The 16,216-nt window shown below is 40.7% G+C and overlaps 1 protein-coding gene across 1 annotated transcript; it reads right to left on the bottom strand.

Annotated features, from left to right (window-relative positions):
* Positions 1-2,106: 2,106 nt before the first annotated feature.
* LOC145879957 (globoside alpha-1,3-N-acetylgalactosaminyltransferase 1-like) lies at positions 2,107-15,828 on the bottom strand. Its single transcript, XM_082977236.1, has 4 exons — positions 15,810-15,828; positions 14,503-15,058; positions 4,196-4,477; positions 2,107-2,952 (listed from the first exon to the last, which is right to left on the bottom strand). Exons 1-4 carry the CDS (start codon positions 15,826-15,828, stop codon positions 2,262-2,264), a joined length of 1,548 nt encoding a protein of 515 aa, XP_082833362.1. The 3' UTR covers positions 2,107-2,261.
* Positions 15,829-16,216: the final 388 nt, after the last annotated feature.

Genomic DNA, 16,216 nt, shown 5'->3' with positions numbered 1-16,216 from the left:
GCAGCAGCTACTCTTCCTGGGGTTTATTATGGATCCCCATTAGTTCCTGCCAAGGCAGCAGCTACTCTTCCTGGGGTTTATTATGGATCCCAGTTAGTTGCTGCCAAGGAAGCAGCTACTCTTCCTGGGGTTTATTATGGATCCCCATTAGTTCCTGCCAGGGCAGCAGCTACTCTTCCTGGGGTTTATTATGGATCCCCATTAGTTGCTGCCAAGGCAGCGGCTACTCTTCCTGGGGTTTATTATGGATTCCCATTAGTTGCTGCCAAGGAAGCAGCTACTCTTCCTGGGGTTTATTATGGATCCCCATTAGTTCCTGCCAAGGCAGCAGCTACTCTTCCTGGGGTTTATTATGGATCCCCATTAGTTCCTGCCAGGGCAGCAGCTACTCTTCCTGGGGTTTATTATGGATCCCCATTAGTTCCTGCCAAGGCAGCAGCTACACTTCCTGGGGTTTATTATGGATCCCCATTAGTTGCTGCCAAGGCAGCAACTACTCTTCCTGGGGTCCAGCAAATTTCAGGCAGTTTATACAATTTCAAAAACATTACCACAAAATCCATTATGTACATGTGTGTATAGTGCATATGCTAACGAGTGTGTGTGTATGCATGTGTCTGTGCCTATGTTTGTGTTGCTTCACAGTCCCCACTGTTCCATATGGTGTTTGTTTTTCTGTTTTTTAAATCTAATTTTACTGCTTCCATTAGTTACTTGATGTGGAATGTAGTCATGGCTCTATTTAGTACTGTGTGCCTTCCATAGTCTGTTCTGGACTTGGGGACTGTGAAGAGACCTCTTGTGGCAAGTCGTGTGGGGTATACATGGGTGTCCGAGCTGTGAGCCAGTACTTCAAACAGACAGCTCGGTGCATTCAACATGTCAATACCTCTCATAAATACAAGCAGTGACAAAGTCAATCTCTCCTCCACTTTGAGCCAGGAGAGATTGACATGCATATTAGTAATATTAGCTCTCTGTGTACATCCAAGGGCCAGCCATGCTGCCCTGTTCTGAACGAATTGCAATTTTCCTAAGTCCTTTTTTGTGGCACCTGACCATAAGACTGAACAGTAGTCCAGGTACAACACAACTAGAGCCTGTAGGACCTGCCTTGATGATAGTGCTGTTAAAACTTCTTCAGGATTGGTGGGTCCCCTGAGGGATGTTTGAGCTAACGTAGGCTAATGTGATTAGCATGAGGTTGTAATTAACAAGAACATTTCCCAGGACACAGACATATCTGATATTGGCAGAAAGCTTAAATTCTTGTTAATCTAACTGCGCTGTCCAATTTACAGAAGCTATTACAGTGAAATAATACCATGCTATTGTTTGAGAAGACTGCACAGTTTTGAACATAGTTATTAATAAACACATTAGGCACATTTGGGCAGTCTTGATACAAAATTTCAACATATGCAATGGTTCATTGGATCAGACTAAAACTTTGCACATACACTGCTGCCATCTAGTGGGCAATATCTAAATTGCGCCTGGGCTGGAATAATACATTATGGCCTTTCTCTTGCATTTCAAAGATGACGGTACCAAAAAAATACTAAAAAATGTTGTTGTTTTTTCTTTGTATTATCTTTTACCAGAGCTAATGTGTTATATTCTCCTACATTCCTTTCACATTTCCACAAACTTCAGTGTTTCCTTTCAAATGGTACCAAGAGTATGCATATCCTTGCTTCATTTTAGGCTAAAATTTAAAAAGGGGCGGATCCTTAAGAGGTTTTAATCATACACCTCATATCCTTGTCAAAGGGGAAAAGTTGTTTTTAGTTAGGTGATAGAAAATATAACATGTAGGGAAATACACAAACATTCTGAAAGTGGTTAAATATTTATTTCAAGAAAAATACACAATCGTAATATTTTTAAAAATATATATATTTATTGAGATTGTTCCCAGTAATCAACATACACAGTAGATAGGCTACAGAATACAGGATGAAAAAGGTAATGAAAAAACTAATATTTTCTTATAAGGGAAGAACGTTTTTATCCCAAAACTACAACAAACTAACTGATACAATTTAAAATAATAGTTTTATGGCAGAAAATGAGTGGCGCCAGGCAGCTGTACGGATACCCAATGTCACCTTTTATGCCTTTCCCTAACCTTAACCCAAACCTCAGTGAAACTATACCTGAACTTAACCTTAACCTAACATTAACCATAATCAATTAATTTCAAGCACTATGCCTAAATTACGTTTTTCTTCTGCCGGTCGAATATCCACTTCCAAGTCCTATTCATTGGGACGAATTTCAGCAAAGTTTTTAATGACAGAAGAGAAGCGAATGACTTTGACCTCATTGGTTTTGGTCTTCTTGTCATCCCACTGGTACTCTGGAGACAACAGCTTGCTGGGCTTGTTGTAAAGCAGGTACCTGTTGAGGTGACTCTCCTCCTGCCAGGCAGCCTCGATGGAATTCCTCGCGTCCTCTTCAAGCTGGTTCCGACATACCTTTGTTAGTGTGTACACATCCTCCACGGACCCTCCGAACACAGCCCCGGCGTAGTAGTAGTCTCCCTCATCCATGGGGATGTAGGCTGTCGAGGCTGGGCGCCGTTCATATGTGAAGTGGTCACGGGTCGCCTGGTAAAACCATGGGTGAATCACAGCAACCAGCCTGCCCAGAGACTCGGCCCCCCAGCGAGCGTGGAACTTGCTGTCCACGTCCAGACAGAAGATGTAGTCGGCCTCCCTGCTGATCTGACGTTCGATGGCTGTCTGAATGATCTCCATCCTCCGGGCTGATATCTCCTGCCAGCGGTTTGAACCTGGGACCTGGATCACACTCAAATGTCTCCCCTGGGACAGGTTCACTGATGGAACATCGTCGGGACGATCAGTGAAAACGTAGTAGCGCACGTTGAAGTCGACCATGAAGTGCTTCTCTGCTGTCTCCAGGAAATCTTGGAGAAAGCGGACGTATCTGTCAGAATTTAAAGACACACAGGTAACTGACAAAATATAGGAAACATCAACATAAAGGGTACTTAATAGAGAGTTGGGCCACCACCAGCCACCTTGGGCCACCGCCAGCATCCTTGGGCCACCACGAGCCACCTTTGGCCACCACCAGCCACCTTTGGCCACCACCAGCCACATTGGGCCACCACCAGCCACCTTGGGCCACCATGAGCCACCACCTTGGGCCACCACCAGCCACCTTGGTCCACCACCAGCCACCAGAACAGCTCTAATGCACCTTGGCAAAGATTCTACAAGTGTCTGAAACTCTATCGGAGGGATAATTTGGTGTTTTGTTGATGGTGGTGGAAACACTATCTCAGGCTCATTTGGATTGAGATCTGGTGACTGGCATATGGTTTACATCGTTTTCATGCTCATCAAACCATTAGGTGACCACTTGTGCCCTGTAAATGGGGGCATTGTTGATCTGGGGGCATAGCCATGGTAGCAAAAAGAATGACTGAAATAATGGTCAGCCCAGCCTTTTTATACATGACCGTTAGCATAATGGGATGTTCATTGCTTAATTAACTCAGAAACCACACCTGTGTGGAAGCACCTACATTCAATATACTTTGTATCCCTCATTTACTAGTGTTTTCCACTATTTTGTCAGTTACCTGTACATAACATAAGGGTTTAAGGTGCCTTGCTCAAGTGCACAATGGCAGTATCAGGCTCCTGCGATTCTGATGCCAGAAACCCTCTGTAACTGTATGGTCATTCTCATAGGACTGTATAGGACATACTCAACCGTTTCTGAACAGAAATTACAGTCTACCAGGAAATAAACAAAGTACAGTTATTCAAATCTTAGCCAAGCTGTGAATCATGACATCATGATATTGTATTACCTGCCATGTGACATTAGCTGGTTATGTCCTCATACACTGAGTGGTTTTTCGTTGTCTTGCCCATTCACCATCGGAATGGCACACATACACAATCCATGTCTCAATTGTGTCGAGGCTTAACAATCCTTCTTTAACCTGTCTCCTCTCCTTCATCTACACTGATTGAAGTGGATTTAACAAGTGACATCAATAAGGGATCATAGCTTTCACCTGGATCACCTAGTCAATCTGTTATGGAGAAAGCACGTGTTCATAATGTTTGTACACTCAGTGTAGTTTCAATGTTGTAAAAATAATGATAGTTTAACTTCCCTTTTGAATATTTGGGAAAAGTTGTAGGCTACTCACTTTCCAACGGCAAACACTGTGGTTGCTATGGTGAGGTTCATGGACTTGTAGATTATGTCGACGAGGTCAGGGTCAAAGGTTCCTTCCCAGACGATGGGTGCCAACCATGGGGTGACTGCCACCACATCAGTACGACTAAAGAAACAGAACAAGATCAAGCCTGACTGTGTGGTACTGATTATGATCTCAATGTTTACAGATATACAGATCAAGCCTGACTGTGTTGTACTGATTATGATCTCAATGTTTACAGATATACAGATCAAACCTGACTCTGTGGTACTGATTATGATCTCAATGTTTACAGATATACAGATCAAGCCTGACTGTGTTGTACTGATTATGATCTCAATGTTTACAGATATTCAGATCAAGCCTGACTGTGTTGTACTGATTATGATCTCAATGTTTACAGATATACAGATCAAGCCTGACTGTGTTGTACTGATTATGATCTCAATGTTTACAGATACACAGATCAAGCCTGACTGTATTGTACTTATTATGATCTCAATGTTTACAGATATACAGATCAAGCCTGACTGTGTTGTACTGATTATGATCTCAATGTTTACAGATATACAGATCAAGCCTGACTGTGTTGTACTGATTATGATCTCAATGTTTACAGATATACAGATCAAGCTGGAATGTGTTGTACTGATTATGATCTCAATGTTTACAGATATACAGATCAAGCCTGACTGTGTTGTACTGATTATGATCTCAATGTTTACAGATATACAGATCAAGCTGGAATGTGTTGTACTGATTATGATCTCAATGTTTTTGCAATTAAAGGCCCATGAAAAGATGTGTGGTATACTAGGCTACACGCTGATGTGGAAGATAATGATAAGTAACTAACATAAGATAACAACTCTACGCATCCCACCAAGACACTGGGCTGCTTGTACAATAGCCTTGGAGAACAAAACGTAATTCATTAGTTAATGAAGATATGGGCTGATGTTATTGCTCTCTCAAAAAAAGGTGCTAGTACCAAAAAGGGGTTTTAACTTCACTGTAAGGGAAACCTTTTTTGGGCTGTGGAGAACCTTTTTTATATTGGTACTTTGGATAATCCTTTATATAAAAACAAAATAAGCTGCGGACAGTTCTAGCAAGAAAACAAGGTGGAGAGTGGAAGAATAGGATTGGAGTCAATCTAGGTTGCTTTAAAAAATAATTTATCCACGTGGTTTCACCCATGGATGGATGTAAACATGAAGTTTGTGGATAACTGATTTGGGGGGTGGGTAATTAGGTAGGGGTGTGTCCTCCAGTGGCTGTGGGCTCAAGTTATGTTAATTAAGACAACATTCGAGGTTGTCTATGATTGATGTCGGTTTTCGCTTTGTCATTATGGGGTATTGTGTGTCGATTGATGAGACAAAGAATTACTCAATCCATTTAAAATAAGGCTGTAACGTAACAAAATGTGGAAAAGGGGAAGGGGTCTGAATACTTTCCAAATACACCGTAGATAAGAGCTAGCTACCATGGAAAGGAAAATACGTGCCTATTTGTGGAAAAAGCACCCTAATTAACTCAATAGTCCTACGGCAGTTTACCTATTTCCTACTGGCCTACACCTACCAGTGTGTTTATTTTTTAATTATATGAGCTAAAAATATTCCATTTTATTTGGAACGGCAAGTTAGTCAAAATTAAACGGGCCTATTTATATAATGAATATGAATTCGGAGGGCAGAAATGATTAAATATTAAAGCATTAGACCTCTCACTAAAGGCTTCAGTCACACAAGTTATATTTAAATCCAAACTGGTTCTCTGGCAGATTAGTAAGAATGTCTCACCCCATGTTCAAGAATGGCCTTTTTTCCTTTGTTCAGATTACAACCTCTCACTTTCAGTTATTTGAAAATGATATCAGTGCATGTCAGTGCAAAAACTGATAATGAAAATGACAGTGCATGTCAGAGCAAAAACCAAGCCACGAGGTGGAAGGAATTGTCCGTTGAGCTCCGAGACAGGATTGTGTCGAGGAACAGATGTGGGAAAGTCCCCAAGAACACAGCGGCCTCCATCATTCTTAAATGGAAGAAGTTTGGAACCACCAAGACTCTTCGTAGAGCTGGCCGCCTGGCCAAACTAAGCATTCGGGGGAGAAAAGCCTTGATCAGGGACTTGACCAAGAACCCAATGGTCACTCTGAAAGAGCTCCAGAGTTCCTCTGTGGAGATGGCAGAATCTTCTAGAAGGACAGCCATCTCTGCAGCACTGCACCAATCAGGCCTTTATGGTAGAGTGGCCAGACGGAAGCAACGACTCAGTAAAATGCACATGACAGCCCACTTGGAGTTTTCCACAAGGCACCTAAAGGACTCTGACCATGAGAAACAAGATTCTCTGTTCTGATGAAACCAAGATTGAACTCTTTGGCCTGAATGCCAAGTGTTACGTCTGGAGGAAACCTGGCACCATCCCTACGGTGAAGTGTGGTGGCAGCATCATGTTGTGGGGATATTTTAGAGGAAAGGACTGGGATACTAGTCAGCATCGAGGGGAAGATGAACGGAGCAAAGAACAGATCTTTGATGAAAACTGGGATGCTGGCCTTCTAGGCAGAGTTCCTCAGTCCAGTGTCTGTGTTCTTTTGCCCATCTTTTCTTTTTATTGGCCAGTCTAAGATACGGCTTTTTCTTTGCAACTCTGCCTAGAAGGACAGCATCCCGGAGTCTCCTCTTCACTGTTGACGTTGAGACTGGTGTTTTGCGGTTACTAATTAATGAAGCTGCCAGTTGAGGACTTGTGAGTCGTCTGTTTCTCAAACTAGACACTAATGTACTTGTCCTCTTGCTCAGTTGTGCACCGGGGCCTCCCACTCCTCTTTCTATTCTGGTTCGAGCCAGTTTGCGCTGTTCTGTGAAGGGAGTAGTACACAGCATTGTACGAGATCTTCAGTTTCTTGGCAATTTCTCACATTTAATAGCCTTAATTTCTCAGAACAGGAATAGACTGACGAGTTTCAGAAGAAAGTTATTTGTTTCTGGCCATTTTGAGCCTGTAATCGAACCCACAAATGCTGATGCTCCAGATACTCAACTAGTCTAAACAAGGCCAGATGTATTGCTTCTTTAAATCAGCACAACAGTTTTCAGCTGTGCTAATATAATTGGAAAAAGGTTTTCTAATGATCAATTAGCCTTTTAAAATGAAACTTGGATTAGCTAACACAATATGTCATTGGAACACAGGAGTGATGGTTGCTGATAATGGGCCTCTGTACGCCTATGTAGATATTCCATAAACAATCAGCCGTTTCCAGCTACAATAGTCGTTTACATCATTAACAATGTCTACACTGCATTTCTGATCAATTTGATGTTCTTGTTATGGACAAAAAATGTGCTTTTCTTTCAAAAACAAGGACATTTCTGAGTGACCCCAAACTTTTGAACGGTAGTGTCTTTCAACAGTAAGTAAATCCATGTTGAGAACTTATGACCCAGGAACAGTTTTTTTGTCGTCAGTTAAAACGGATTCTTCTGGTTTTAAGTCAGATGTCAAGTTTACATTCTGTCCTTTGTTTGCAAATGCTGTTTCTCTATCTGGTCATGTCTCCCTTAACCCAGTCTTAGGGGCTCTAATAGGGACCAACACCCATTTAACATGAACATCACATCCCTCCTAACTTCTCAAAGACAAAACCATTTGGACATTTGTTCAACAGCAGCAATAATAATATTATTAATAATAATAATAATAATAATAATAATAATAATAATAATAATAATAATAATAATTTAATGGTGCACACACCAGTCAGAGTGATACAGAGCGAGCTGGCTACACTGATGAACTCTCATTTTGCGATTGAGTCATCATGACTTCAATACTACAGATGCGTCAGGTAAATGAAGTGCTATTTGCATGTTATTTAACCTTTATTTAACAAGGCAAGTCAGTTAAGAACAAGTTCTTATTTACAATGACAGCCTAGGAACATTGGGTTAACTGCCTTGTTCAGGGGCAGGATGATAGACTTTTACCTTGTCAGCTCAGGGATTCAATCTAGCAACCTTTCAGTTACTGGTCCAACGCTCTAACCACTAGGCTACCTGCCACCCCTAAATGTCATGGGATGTGATGTCATTTGCTCCATTGTTGAAATGTGTGGCCTATTTTTTGAGGGTGTTGCCAAGGAATGAGTGTGGCTATAAACATCCTTATCACAAGCTCTACAAACCACGTTGGCTTGCCAACTTCAACTGTGGTTTCCTCTCTGATTCCCACAGCATTTCCTGCAGGGCTGTATTCTATTGAATGTGTTTGAAACAGAGACTTAGATTAACATTGTATAATGTTACTGGCCCCATTATGGTGTCTGTGAGAGCACAGGCAATGCCATTGAGGCCATCTCCATTCTGTAGTATTACATTTTGTTCTCCTACTACTTCTATGAGTTGGTAAACAAACTAGAAAGGGTGCACACTGCCCCCTGAAGGGAGTTGTCTGAACAGGTATAAAGACAAGGATGGTGATTTACTGCCCCCTGGAGGGTGTTGTCTGAACAGGTATAAAGACAAGGATGGTGATTTACTGCTCCCTGGAGGGAGTTGTCTGAACAGGTATAAAGACAAGGATGGTGATTTACTGCCCCCTGGAGGGTGTTGTCTGACCAGGTATAAAGACAAGGATGGTGATTTTACTGCCCTCTGGAGGGTGTTGTCTGAACAGGTATAAAGACAAGGATGGTGATTTACTGCTCCCTGGAGGGAGTTGTCTGAACAGGTATAAAGACAAGGATTGTGATTTACTGCCCCCTGGAGGGTGTTGTCTGAACAGGTATAAAGACAAGGATGGTGATTTACTGCTCCCTGGAGGGAGTTGTCTGAACAGGTATAAAGACAAGGATGGTGATTTACTGCCCCCTGGAGGGTGTTGTCTGAACAGGTATAAAGACAAGGATGGTGATTTACTGCCCCCTGGAGGGTGTTGTCTGAACAGGTATAAAGACAAGGATTGTGATTTACTGCCCCCTGGAGGGTGTTGTCTGAACAGGTATAAAGACAAGGATGGTGATTTACTGCCCCCTGGAGGGTGTTGTCTGACCGGGTATAAAGACAAGGATGGTTATTTACTGCTACCTGCAGTTATGGTATGTTTCCTCACCAGTATAATTCATTGGCTGATCCCTCCTGGTGACCTGGATGGAGTTGTGTTCCTTCCTTAAACTTTCAGATGCATGTAATTGTACCACCTCTCTCAACGCCTGTGTGGTGCACCGACACAATCTCATGAGTCTGATCGTTCCATGTTGTAGCCCCTCCCACCTCATTATAATTGACTTTGTTTGACTTCCGGCTTGTCGCGAAGAATCACTTCCTCAGGGAGGGAGGAGATGTTTCTAACAATGGATCAAATTGTTCAAATTAGTCAATCACATTTACAGAATGTAAACGCTACAGCAAATCATTGGTGAGAAAAATGGAGGAAATAATATAAACTACTTTTTCCACATAGCATTAGAACTACTAGCTGACGCTGGCTAGCTAGCTTCTTTTCATTGAAATAGCATGGCTGGTTAGCTAGCTAGCAATAGTCTTCTGTCTAGCCTCTAACTAATGGTTGTTACCTTGTGGAACATAATAGTTCTTTGTACTTGTAATTTGGTTGAGACTAACATTAGTTTAGAAAGTCATTGTTTACTTTGTGTATATTTGTTGTGTATTTGGTTGGCTTTTCCAGTTAGGAAGCTGAGATGTATTTGCTCAAGTTGGCTATCTTAGCTATTAGCTAATGTTTTAGTAGAACAGTCTCGCTCCATGCAGAATCTAGACAATGGAGAATAAGATCTTAAAAAGTTATTTTGCTGTCCCCATAGGATAACTTTCTGAAGAACCCTTTTGGTTCCAAGTAGAACCCTTTTGGTTCCAAGTAGAAACATTTTGGGTTCCATGTAGAACCCTTTCCACAGAGTGTTCCACATGGAACCTAAAATGGTCCTACCTGGAACCAAAAAGGGTTATACTATGGGGACAGCTGAAGAATCCTTTTGGAACCCTTCTTTCTAAGAGTGTATCTAGTTGTTGTTCTGATGGAACGTCCATATGACAGCCACAACATGATGATCATGTATTCAAGCATCTGAAGTGGAGGACAAAAGCCTGCTTTGAATGAGCAAGCTAGAACAATAACAACTAGCTATATCAGATAAACATGTTCAGGAAAAGCAGGGAGAGGGCAAGCTAGTAGTAGTAACATTATTTGAAACCTCACATGCTCATAATATGTATCTGTGTTATATTTAAGCAATACGGCAGCTCAGGGGTTTGTTGTGTATGAAGAATATACCACGGCTAAGGGCTGTTCTTAGGCACGACACAACGTGGAGTGCCTGGATACAGCCCTTAGCCGTGGTATATTGGCCATGGATGAAGGAGGGGGAGGAAAACGGACAGCTTCTTTCTACCACACTAAGTCATACAATGTTTACTTCATGAATAATTGTTAAATCAGAAATAAATACAGAATTATTTAAGTTTATTCTGTTTCTAATGTTTTTTATGCTGGATGTGAGTAATTTAGCAGGTCTATAGTATAATGTATTGTTTTGAAACATTTATTAAATATCTATTCAGTCAAATCATTTATTTTATATTTGTGAAAATAATGTGTGTTTTGTGCTGTTACTTTTTACATACTGAAACAGTCTCATTAGTTCTGAGCTAGACTGATCGAGGAAATGTCTACTGTAAATGTCTACTACCCTTTTTAAAATGTTGAATGAAATCAGCAGCGTTTTATAGTAGTTTGTTGCTACTGTCTAGTGAGGAAGTGGGCAATATGGAATACATTGGAGGAGGAAGGGAGAGTTAATGAGAAATCACAACTTGGACAACGTCAAGGAATGAGTAGGTAAATGTACATCCTATCAAAAGAAACGGTGCATAGGTAGCCTTAAGATAACATTAGATATGTGCATGTTATGTACTGGACAGACGGCTAGCCAGCTATTCTCAAAACATTGGATTACCAACTTGAGTGGTGACGTCTCAGTTTGCAGCACATTGTCACATGGACGTAGTTATACACTGAACAAAAATATAAATGCATCATGTAAAGTGTTGGTCTCATGTTTTATGACCTGAAATAAAAGATGGCTGACATTTTCCATGTGCACAAAAAGCTTATTTCTCTCAAATGTTGCACCCTGGTCCCTCCTCAAGCTGCCTCCTTAACAGTTTATAAATTCATTTTTAGAAAACATTTTAATTCAGCCTTTGTGGTTTGGAGAGTATAAGGATGGTGATTGCTTTAATTTATATATCAAACAAATGGGGTTTTGGAAAAGTAGGTACTATTCTCATCTGTGGATGGGAAGTGTCATACTTATTCATGGATTTAGTGCTTGATACTTCAGACAAGGAAAAATGATGGATAGCTAATTAAAATAAGAAAATATCTTTATGAATTATGAAGCCTTTATGTTCTTTTTTCTGATACATAAATAATTTTAAAAAATCACAAAATGTGACGTTAGCTACCAAATAAATTGTGTTCGGCAATTATCCAAAAACCACTTCAAAATCGCCATTCCTTACCCAACAGACTGAACAGGTGTAATGAACCCGTGTAAAAATGCCCATAACATGCGTTCTAGTCACCTGTACATGAACACTGAACAGGTGTAATGAACACTGAACAGGTGTGCATTTACCTTAGGATGCTTTTTTACTCTTTTAGTTATACAATTGTTATTTTTGTTGTTTTTTTATTCTCTTATGATTCTAGTGTAGTAAGTATTTCTGTTTTTATTTTCATTGTTTTTTCCTATGAAGTGCATTGGGTTTCATTCATGTCTGAAATGTGCTATATAAATAAAGCCTGATTTGATGTATTACTCTGTTCCAGAATAGATTGCCTTTGGAATGACCCAGGTTCTTCCTCCTCTGCAGATTCCTTAACAGTTTATTAATTCCTTTGTAGAAACAATATTTTCATCCAGGCTTTGTGTCTTGGAAAGGGAAGTGACTATTAATTCATGAATCTAATGATCAAACACATGGGGTTTTAGAAAAGTAGGTATTTTAGTCAAAACACCCCCATCTATTGGAGGTATTGTGTCTCTAGAATGAGTAGGAAATCACTGTTCAAGACGAATGCTGGAAGAACATATTGTTTCTATAAAATAATGAATAAACGATGGAAGGGATTTGTTTTCACATGGGCTTATAGAAAAAATTCTATACATCAAATTTTTACAGAATGTTGATGTATAGAAATTGAAAAAGATAAACTGCATTTGTGGCATTGAGCTCTAGAATGGATTTTGTTTGTCATCACAGGAAGTCTGTGGAGCGTCAGTCAGTCAGTCAGTTTGACCCTTTTCTGATATCAATGACAACAGAATTAGATTTTATTGGTCACAGTAAAACAAAAAAAATATACATTCTGAATTAACACAATAAAAATAGCATTAAAAAAACACAATTAGAGCCAAATATGGATTACACAATGATTGAAGACACAGTATGCATCCCAGATGAGTACATGGCCCAGAGAGACAAATTTCACACATTTTCCAACTTTGGTGTGGCAAAGTCTAATGACAATTTTCATTAAGGTCCATGTCTGTGGGTTATGTTTTGGTATGACAACCACTTGTAGGAGGTAGCTAAATGTGGTTATCACTGGCATTGGTAATTTGAACCAACAGGAATGAGGATATGCAATGTAATTTTGTATTATCAGGGAACAATATTTTCAAAATAAGGCAATTGATACGTTATTAACTTGAGATATGAAACAATGTATAAAATAATTGGAATGTTAACGACATCTCTATGGATCCACTTTGGGGGGGGGTGAAAGGTCATAACTGTATGCATTTTGCGGTATATTGATGAGACAAAATGGGCAGCTCTGGGATGTGCTTTATTATCACATCGTACCATAGATGATAACTACAACAAACTTCCCACAGAACAAGGAGACCCATTGGAAAAGATTCACAGAGGCATCATAGATTTAATAAAAAAATCAGTCACAACAGCCTATTTTCAAGTTGGCCACCATTAATTTCAATGTGGAGGAACTGAATAGATTTTTCAGGGCATAGATTAACCTTTTTTGGATCGAACCCTTTTTTTCCAATTTTCGCCTAAAATGCAATACCCAAATCTAACTGCCTGTAGCTCAGTACCTGAAGCAATGATATGCATATTCTTGATACCGTTTGAAAGGAAACACTTTGAAGTTTGTGAAAATGTGTAATTAACGTAGGAGAATATAACACATTAGATCTGGTAAAATATAAGATGATACAAAGAAAAAACATATTTGAAATGCAACAGAAAGGCCATTCTATCACTTAGGAGTGTAGGCACAATATAGATTATGGCCACTAGATGGCAGCAGTGTATGTGCAAAGTTTTAGACTGATTCGATGATCCATTGCATTTCTGTTCAAAATGTTGTATCAAGACTGCCCAAATGTGCCTAGTTGGTTTATTAATAAATGTACAAGTTCATAACTGTGCACTCTCTTCAAACAATAGCATGGTATTATTTCACTGTAATAGCTACTGTAAATTGGACAGTGCAGTTAGATTAACAATAATGTAATATTTCTGCCCATATCAGATATGTCTATGTCCTGGGATATTTTCTAATCACATTAGCCTACGTTAGCTCAACCGTCCCGCCGGGGACCCACCGATCCTGTAAATAATTGGTGTAATAAGACTAATAAAGACTGAAAGTGTGTGTTACTGTGAGGAAAATTATAAAAGATGTCCCAGTATATGTATTTAGGATAATATTACCACAGCGTTTGCTAAATTACTCAAATGTAAATGAAATAATGGTAGAAATATGACAAAATGACGAAAATAACATCAGATTAAGATGGGCTTAGGAGATCTTATACATTTGCTTCTTTGCTTGAGATAATATCAGTCATTGATAATTAAATAAATAATAAATTAAAGGTCAAATAAATTTCACATGACCTTTATCAATTATGAAGCCTTTCTGTGCTTAATGTGCATAAATGCTTTAAAAAAAATCACAAAATGTAACGTTAGCCGATGAAGATTATCTCATAGAACAAAACGTAGAACATTTCCTAAGCCTGTATTTAACAAATAAGTATTTTTCGGCAATAACAAAAACGGCATGTATTACCCCATAGGCTGTCGAACGAACCATGGTGGAGTTAGTGCCTACAAAAAATACGCCATTAATATTTATCTTTATCGCTGGAACAGGGAGCTGGCCGGAATGAAGTGGCTACGGGCGGGGTTCGGACCCCCTGTCCGGGGAATGGCTTCGGCTACCTGGGTTGGCCCCAGCCCTCTCTGGGTGAATTTAGTAGCACCCCCTGGTGGCCTCGGGCAGGGGCCGGGCCCTCTCTCCAGCGGTCGCCCGCCTCCCTGGGTTTGTCCATCCCTCTCTGGCCCTCTCCCACATCTGCCTGGTGCAGGGAACTGGCTGGATGTAGTGGCACCGGCTGTAGTGGCCGTGGGTGGGTTGTCACCCCTCTCTGGGTGTTGGCCCCCCTCTCCCTGGGTTGGCCCCATCCCTCTATGGCCCCCTGTTGGGAGCTAGGTGGATGTAGTGGGTCCCCCTGGTGGCCCTGGGCGGGGGTCGGCCCCCCTCCCTGGGTCTTCCTCAGATCTCTGGCCCTCTCCCCCCATATCCCTGGGGAAGAGAGCAGGGTGGTTGTATTGGCGCCCCCTGGTTCCTGTGGGCGGGGATTGGTCCCCTTCTCTCGGGGACGGCCCCCCCTCACTTGTTCGACCTCAGCCCTCTCCCCATATCTCCCTGGTGCAGGGAGCTGGCAGGATGTACTGGTGCCCCCTGGTTGCCGTGAGCGGAGGTAGGTACCCCTCTCTGGGGGTGAACAGGTGTAATGAATGTGTGTAATGAACACTGAACAGGTGCAATGAACACTGAACAGGTGCAATGAACACTGAACAGGTGCAATGAACACTGAACAGGTGTAATGAACACTGAACAGGTGTAATGAACACTGAACAGGTGTAATGAACACTGAACAGGTGTAATGAACACTGAACAGGTGTAATAAACACTGAACAGGTGTAATAAACGCTTAACAGGTGTAATGAACACTGAACAGGTGTAATAAACGCTTAACAGGTGTAATGAACACTGAACAGGTGTAATGAACACTGAACAGGTGTAATGAACACTGAACAGGTGTAATAAACGCTTAACAGGTGTAATGAACACTGAACAGGTGCAATGAACACTGAACAGGTGTAATAAACACTGAACAGGTGTAATGAACACTGAACAGGTGTAATGAACACTGAACAGGTGTAATGAACACTGAACAGGTGCAATGAACACTGAACAGGTGTAATGAACACTGAACAGGTGCAATGAACACTGAACAGGTGTAATGAACGCTGAACAGGTGCAATGAACACTGAACAGGTATAATGAACACTGAACAGGTGTAATGAACACTGAACAGGTGCAATGAACACTGAACAGGTGTAATGAACTGTTGAAATGAATGAAATAAATGAATTTACTCATTAACATGTTTTTACAAATAATTATATCCAACTATCACCTGTCCTGGAGAGAGAGAGAGAGAGGGAGAGAGGTTTCTAACTATCCTCGCTCCTCACCATGTAAATCTGACAGGAGAAAACATCCGGTTTCTAACTATCCTCACTGATCTATTCATTTAAGAACAGGTTTACATCGAAACCATAATGTTAGCCAAATTGTTTAGATTGTAAATCCAGGAAATAATTAAAGACAGAATTTGAGGAAGACGTGATAAGGACAACTATACTCTAATTGTTTAAAATCTGTGGATCCAACATGAATATAAAACATGAACACAGGAAAAATACAACAGTTTATACAATGGAGAATTCAAATATTGGCCAAGTGCCAGTCGGGCAACCTTAGCTTTTTCTGATTGGTCAATTCTTGGAAGCAATACCATCTGTTTATTGGCTAGCCAGAGCAATTCTTCTGATTGTGGAAGAGCACAGCAATGTGATTGGCTGT

Source organism: Salmo salar, chromosome 07 (assembly GCF_965601325.2).
Source record: "Salmo salar chromosome 07, fSalSal1, whole genome shotgun sequence".
Taxonomy (NCBI): domain Eukaryota; kingdom Metazoa; phylum Chordata; class Actinopteri; order Salmoniformes; family Salmonidae; genus Salmo; species Salmo salar.
The sequence above is the reverse complement of the archived record's forward strand: the minus strand, read 5'-3'. Positions and strand labels throughout refer to the sequence as shown.

Excerpts from the sequence above, each read along its gene's own strand:
- LOC145879957 (XM_082977236.1), bottom strand. Across the intron at positions 4,478-14,502 it reads GAGGGCTGGGGCCAACCCAG|TACCACAGAGTCAGGTTTGA; the intron begins GTAGCCGAAGCC and ends GATCATAATCAG. Across the intron at positions 2,953-4,195 it reads ACAGTGTTTGCCGTTGGAAA|ATACGTCCGCTTTCTCCAAG; the intron begins GTGAGTAGCCTA and ends AAATTCTGACAG.